The sequence below is a fragment of the Beta vulgaris genome, chromosome 7, assembly GCF_026745355.1.
Source record: "Beta vulgaris subsp. vulgaris cultivar EL10 chromosome 7, EL10.2, whole genome shotgun sequence".
Classification (NCBI taxonomy): domain Eukaryota; kingdom Viridiplantae; phylum Streptophyta; class Magnoliopsida; order Caryophyllales; family Amaranthaceae; genus Beta; species Beta vulgaris.
In genome coordinates this window covers 57980555-57988334 of record NC_079208.1, presented here as the reverse complement: position 1 = coordinate 57988334, position 7780 = coordinate 57980555, and the positions used below count along the sequence as shown (strand labels likewise).

The 7780-nt window shown below is 33.8% G+C and overlaps 1 protein-coding gene across 1 annotated transcript; it reads left to right on the top strand.

The window, feature by feature from the left end:
• Nucleotides 1-3695: 3695 nt before the first annotated feature.
• LOC104900447 (scarecrow-like protein 30) lies at nucleotides 3696-6374 on the top strand. Its single transcript, XM_010687863.3, has one exon. The coding sequence runs from the start codon at nucleotides 3954-3956 to the stop codon at nucleotides 6195-6197; it is 2244 nt and encodes a 747-aa protein (XP_010686165.2). The 5' UTR covers nucleotides 3696-3953; the 3' UTR covers nucleotides 6198-6374.
• The last annotated feature ends 1406 nt before the right edge of the window (nucleotides 6375-7780 follow it).

The window sequence follows — 7780 nt, the reverse complement described above, 5'->3', positions numbered from 1 at the left end:
ATAATTATACACAATTAAGTAACAATCAGGTATCAATCCACTAATTGCCTAACAACACCAAACATAACAGAAGTTGCATTATCTTGTGAGTCCCACGCTTAATTAAACAGTTGCAAAAGTCCAGAATTATCTTTGGCAACAAAAATGTCTAATTCAAACATTGTGTCTGTTTTCACCAAAAAAAACACTGCATTTGCCTCATGCTGCATGCAGGCATCTGCATGTTACAGGTTTCAGTGTTACGCACTACCAACTACTAATCACTCATATTGTCGTGGAGGCACCAAATCCCATCCATATTGCTCTCTTACACTTGCAAACAATCTTTTCAATTCGATTCTCAAGGACAGTATTTTGGTCCTACTCTAATACTTCCATTTCGAAGGTTTTTGCAACTTTTAAGAGCTTCTTTTCTGGATCTTGGATGATGCAAGACTTTCTTTAAAAATGTTAAATGATAAGAACTAACAACCTACAGAACTTATATCACCTGAAAAAATATACTAAGTTGAGTGTATGACAATAACTTGAGTCATGTACTAAAAACAAAATCCTAAAATATCAACCCCTTTATCAGGTATGTTATGTTTTAAGTTGGCCATGGACTATTTAATAATTTTTCTTCTAACAGGAACGTTTATTCCTGTGAGCAGCGACAAAAGTGATACATACAACCCTTACGGCCCGTTTGGTAGTTGGTAATAAATGGTGGTAATGGAAATGAATTTGTGTGTAAATTTGTGAAAAATATCATTGTCCATTACCATGGTAATGCTAATTTATCCTAAAATGTCCACTTTCCTTCTTGAATTTTCATTCCCATCCAATACCACCTTGTAGGTGGTAATGAGTGGTAATAAAAATTGCTTCCCCTTGGAGACAAAAACACAAGTTTAGGGGTGAGATTGCTTGTCCATGGAGAAAAAATGACTCCCTATGGAGATTTTAAGGGCGCTTCCCTTATAAAATTACACTTAAAATTCATTCCCATTACCACAATTTATTAACGACTACCAAACGGGCCGTTAGGGTTGTATATGAGCATTGAATACATTTCCTGAAATGGTATTAATTTGTGAATTCATGTCACAATCACGCGTCAATCAATATAATTAATGTTTGAATATTTACTTAGACCCTTCACTTTTTGGTTTTTAAGTGCAGTCCTTAGAGTTGTATTTATCATTTTCCTAAAAAAAAAAAACTACAATCAATAGAACTTTAAGGCGACAAATCTAATACCATATAATCAGGATTTACCTCCTTCATAATGACACATTTATAGTACTTTATTAGTAGCATATACATTTTTTTTTTCCTTGAGCGCTTATTGAGATCATAATATACTAATCCAGATTAATTTACGCTTTACACTTTATGACTCACTGATCACTATAACTTCTTTTCCGGAAGATAAGGTTCTCAACTCTTCTTTAATTACATGGTCCCTCATATAATTTCATAAGTTATTTTTCACTTTTGGAATAAATTATTAGTATCTATTTGGTACTTTGGTCCAATGTTATGATTCTTAGCTGAAAGGTGTTAACTTTTTTGAGATATGGGTTTGTGAAGGTAGAGATGACCACTTGCCAGGTGCAGAAGATAGTCAGGGTCACTTTAATTTCATTGGTTTAACCCATCTCTAATGTTTGCAATTGTGTGTTTACCAATTTGCTCTGTCTACCTTGAGATGTATGAAAAATAATAATTCCTAAAATATAATTCACATTTTTATTTTAAGAGTTAAATTTTAAAAACTTTAACTAAATATTTTTATTAATATATACAAAAATGAGGGGTCTTGTTATATTCGTCTCATTGAATAAATTCATAATATTAACTTTTTATATTTTTTTACTAATAAAAAATAGAAGATATTGTAGGTCAAAGGTATGTCTTGGAGACTGTGCAAAATGAAATGGGAACTATATTTTGAGACGAAGGGATTACTCCATGACTTGTGATTATTTTTTGTTGGAATATCATGATTAATTGGAGGCTATAAAAAAAAGTTGTATGATTCCCTATGCCATTTGTTTCAATATTATTTCATATTAAGAAAGACCCATACAAAGCTAAAGGTTGATAGATAGGATAAAATAAAGGAGGGTGGAATCTTATTAATATACTTTTTTTTTTAAAAAAAATCATGTGTTTTTGCATTAACATAATGTTTAATATTAGGATTATAGATTCATTGATATAGGATCACAAGAGAACCTCTAAACGTTAATCTAAAAGGATCGGAGGACAACCCATAATACTATACAAATCCCACATCAACCTCCCTATATGATCGATGTGGGACTTAACAAGTCTCATACTTTGCAAAGGTATTTTAACATACCACCCCTCTTCAGAGTTACATGCCCTAATGTGGCAGACTTTGCGCTAGGCAAGAGAGAGAAGGTTCCTAGCCCCGAACGAGTACCGATATCACCTTCATTGGTCACACATGGTCATAGTCGAGGAGTGGACGACTCTGATACTAATATACCATTGATAAGGGAGGAATGCTAGCTTAACAGAAATGGCAAAGTAATTGTTGAGAAATAAGAAATTGTAGAAGAATGAAGGAATGAGAATAAAGATCGAGAAGAGAAGAGAGATTCAAAGAATGAGGGGGAGGTCGGATGTAATATTGTTTCATCTCACTCAACTTTCCTAATTACCTAGTATATATGATACTTCTCTCAATCTATACAACTCTTAGTAGTATTTCTTACAAATATCTTAGAGATTGTAACAGAATTCAGGTGTTCAGAAAAGTTAAAGCCATGTTCGGCAAATTAATTAGAGTTTAGCTGTTAGAGTTTTGAGTTTGCTGTTAGAGTTTTAACTTTTTGTTTCGCAAATTCGACTGCTGATTTGATAACTTTTTTTTATAAATGTGTTTGGTAACAATTAATTGATTGCTAAAAGCTTATTACCATTTGTTTAAGTAAATGACATTTATAGACATTTTAATACAATGTGTAGTAGTATTATTAGAGGCAAAAAAAGTAATTGAACACATTTGTACCTAATCCTCTAAAGTTCATTTTGAGAATTTCATTCTAAAACTCTATTTAAAACTCGATTTTACCAAACACCCCTTTTAGAGTTTTTCACTAGTCAAAACTCTAAAACTAGTCCAAAACTAACTTCTTTTGCATATATTTTAACCCATTGAGTTTCATCTTATTTACTTGACTACCCTTATCATTCACGAATTATGCAATCAAATAAGAATAATAAACTTGAAAATGACAAATAAGAAATAACGATTAAGGAGCAAGCAAAGATTAAACATGAAAACTTGAGAACCTAAATAAAAAACCAATACAGTGCATTAAAAATTCTAACGATGTTTGTGTGATGAATACAAAACGCTCCATATGTATTAAAGTTATGGTAAGTATATATATTAGAGTCCTAGACTACTAAGAAAACGAGTATTTTGTTAATTGACATGACTTATGTACACATTGACAATTTTACTAAAATAACAAAGATATCACGTGGCGCATATATATTATTACGCACGTCTTTTAATTTATTTGTATAGGTAAGGGGACAAAAACTTTACTTCAAATTAAAATAACGTCTCTCAATATAACTTATGATTCTTCAAGAGGTGCCGACTAGCAAATCTGCTTTAATCCAATATTCTATACACATCTCATGTTTATATTCCATATAGTAGTACATTAATATTCATAATCAATCTCTTTTCCCAAAAGGCAAATATTCTGAGTAAAGTTGACAACCTTTATTTGAGCTTTTCATCCTTCTCTAGTTTCCTCTCCATGCTGTATGATCCCAACATTTCTTCCCTATTTTTCTTACCACAAGTTTCTTCCTTTAAACCTCTCTATAAATTCCAACCTCAATCTACCATTTTCAATCAATCTAAACTAAAACAACCTAGTTTCTTCTACTTCTTTTTGTCCTAAAAAGTTAGAAAAAAGATGAATCTCTATGGTTTCAACCCAGAAATAATATCATGTCAGAGTTTTGTAAGTGATCAAGAAATTGAAAACCCATCATTTCAAAACTACAATAACAATGATCAACAACTTATTGAGATTTCTGCTCAAGTTCAACCTTTTAATAATGAATGCCAAATTGTTCCTTATCATCATCATTTAAGTCAACTACAATTTGATTCATTATTAGATCCTACAGAAGTTCCTGATATTCCTGATACTTGTTTCAATTACATAAATGATCTTTTAAGGGAAGAATATCATTCTCAAGATGATTATATTGATACTCCAAATTCAACTCTTGAAGATTATATGGCTGCTCAAATGTCCTACAAATCCTTAGATGTTGCTGCTTCTAATCTTCTTGGTGAGAATAATTTTTCATTTCCATTTTCAGCTAATAATCTTCATCAAAACCCACCTTCTGATCTTTCTCAAACTTGCTTAGATGATTATTATAACATGTTTTCCAGCATTATTAGTAATAGTATTCCATTACATAGTTATCCCCCAAGTGTTATTTCTGCTAATCACAGTATTGTTCATAATACTAGTTTTGTTGGAAATCTTAATGATGGTAATTTTGGGTGTAGTTTACCCTTAGTAGAATCATGTAATGGGGTCGGTTCGATTCCGGCCCCTGTGAATGTGATCAATGGAGGAGGAGGAGGAAGACGAGAAGGAGGAGGAGGAGAGGCGAACCACTCTGAGGAAGCCGCATTTGCTTTCCTCATGAATGACATTAATGTTCATGAACAAGGGAATATGAACTTGTATACAAATACTGCAACACTTTTTCAAGATCAAAGTGGTAATTCTAATGTACCAATTAGTGGAAATGGTGGGAGTTTTACTGATAATTCTAGGAGAAGAAAGCATGATGAAGGGGAAAATAATCAAGATACAAATGGAAGAAACAACAAGAATTTAGCTCCTAGCAATGATGATGTAAAAGAGCAAATTGAGCAGTATGGTGATGTGATACTCTGCCCTGAAGGACGAAGTAAGCCAGGTGCACTATGTAATAACAGATGCAAGCCACAAAACTCAGGAGATGATTCTTCTAAGGTGTCAAAGAAGCGAGGCAACAAAGTACAAGTTGTTGATTTAAGGGGACTATTAACGCGGTGTGCTCAATGTGTCGCGCAAGTAGACTTGATTAGTGCTTATGAGATGCTTAAGCAAATAAGGCAGCATTCATCTCCCCATGGAGATTTCTTACAAAGAGTTGCACATTATCTTGCGAATGGACTTGAAGCGCGATTAGAAGGAAATGGGTTAGAGTTAACTCATGTCAACAAAGAAATTTCACCCTCTGAGGTCCTTAAAGCTAACAGAATCTATGTAGCATCAGTGCCTTTCCAAATTATGTCTTTTTACACCATGAACAAGACAATTGCAGGACTAGTTGAAGAAGCACCTAGTATTCACATTATAGATTTTGGAATTTACTATGGTCTTCAATGGCCTTGCATTATACAAAATCTCTCCAAGAGGCCTAATGGACCCCCAAGGATCCGAATCACAGGGATCGATTTGCCTCAAGAAGGTTTCCGGCCTTCAGAAAAGATTGAAGAGACAGGGAGATGTTTGGCTAAGTATTGTGAGAAGTACAATGTTCCCTTTGAATATTGTCCTATAGCTAAGAAATGGGAGGATGTTCAACTTGAGGAGCTCAAAATTGAGAGGAATGAGCCTCTTGTAGTAAATTGTTTGTACAGGGCACACCAACTCTTTGATGAAAGTGTAGAGGAAAATAGCCCAAGGGATAAATTTCTAAAGTTGGTTAAGAAGATTAGTCCTGATATATTTTTGCACGCGGTTGTGAATAGCACATCGAGTGTTCCTTTCTTTCTAAATCGATTCAAGGAAGCTATGTTTCATTACTCGGCCTTGTTTGATATATTCGAGTCTACAATGAGTAGGGAAGATAGCGAAAGGTTGTTACTCGAGAGCAAATTATATGGGCCTCAAGCCTTGAATGTAATAGCATGTGAAGGTATAGAGAGGGTTGAGAGGCCTGAAAGCTATAAACAATGGCAAATTCGGACTCAAAGGGCAGGGTTTAAGCAAGTTGGATTAGACCGCGAGCTTTTGAGGAGGGCAAGGGCTATGGTTAGAAGGAGTTTTAGACCAGAATTTAGTTATGATGAAGATGGTTTTTGGGTGGTTCAAGGTTGGAAAGGGAGGATCTTGTATGCCATTTCTTGTTGGAAACCTGTATAACAAACTATCATTTTGTTTTTTCACTAGCTTTGCTTCTTGTAATAGATTCATGTTACTATGTTAGATTGTTAGTAATCAAACAGGGCAATACTAAGTGCTATAATTCTTTTGTTAGAGTCGTCTTTTTTGTATGTATAGATGAATTCTAATGATATATGAAGCTTTTGTTTGGCAGTATATTAGAACTAATGCTTTCTATTTTCCCATATAAGTAGGAAAGCACTTGTAGTTTCTCTAAAGTTTTGTTTCCGTCTAAGAAATTAAGGATTGTTAAGGGTGGAGAGACTTGATGTAGACCCCAATAAGGTAAATCTGAGATCTGATATTCGTAATTTCCGCAATTACCCCTCCAACGCTCAAGTCGATCAGATGTGATTGAGGTAGAGAGAGAATGCAACAATTGTAGTGAGAGATGCTCTAGCTTTTGATAGGTTATAATTGAATACATGTTCATTTATGAGACTAGTGCTATTTATATTGTTGGGAATTCCCATATAGGTAACTTTGATAAGATAAGACTTTATTGGGATATGTGGTTTTATTGCCTTTTCAGATGATCATCTTCTCAAGCTCTTTTGTGGATCTCTAATCATCTGAATTTAGGTCAACTATGGGGTGGGACCCACACCTGTCGTCTGTCTAGTAATTAGGATGAGTTTCTTATGATATTGGACTGATCATTTATTAAACCCAAACACTATTGACTGAGAAGTAAGAACCAGAAAAAGTATTTCATCTTTGATTCGATTGAAAATAACAAATTATTTGATTGGGTTTGACTTATTACTTATGAGTTATGTGAATATAGACACTTGTAGTAGTTAGAGTATTACTTATTTGAATTTAGTTTTTACTTAATTATATACTATTAGATTTTTATTGCCATAATGACACCAGGTACAATATTCTATCAACTAGGAATAAAACATTATTCTTAAAGGGTTCAATTTTCCCATAAAATTATCTATGCAATCTTATATGATCCATGTGACACAACAAAGCACACATTAACTAACTAATAAAATAAAATTTTATCTTTTAGAATTCATTCGATTCCTCAAATCCTCATACTTCTTGGATTCATTTTTCTTTTTAGTGTTTAGTGAGCTACAAGGACGGAGATGAGATCCAATCCTAGAATTTTCTAGAATCGGGAGAAAAACTCTAACTAACTGATCTATCCCTTATTCTATTTTTATTTTTTTTTGGAGTTGTGAGAAAGATGCGCCTGCATTGTCACTTGTGATAATCTCTACATGGAAAATGTCAAAGGACCAACTCAACCAAAAGGTTAAACTTATGGTTGAGGTCACATGAATAGATATATACTCTATCACGCCCCCTCACGCAAGAGCCTTTTGGGCTTGAAGTGTGGATGCAGCACAGGTCTCCCTCATACCTGGCGCTAAATATTTCACTGAGGAAGGAGGGGTGGAGGAGATTTGAACCCGTGACCTTTTTGTCAAAGGACCAACTCAATCAAAAGCTTAAGTTGATGGTTGAAGTCCCAGGAATAAATCTATACTCTATTAGAAAAACTTTTCTCGAATTAATGCAGTCACTATTATACCCAAATTGGATTT

Bases quoted from the DNA above. Each gene is read 5' to 3' on its own strand.
- LOC104900447 (XM_010687863.3), top strand. From the start codon at position 3,954: ATGAATCTCTATGGTTTCAACCCAGAAATAATATCATGTCAGAGTTTT.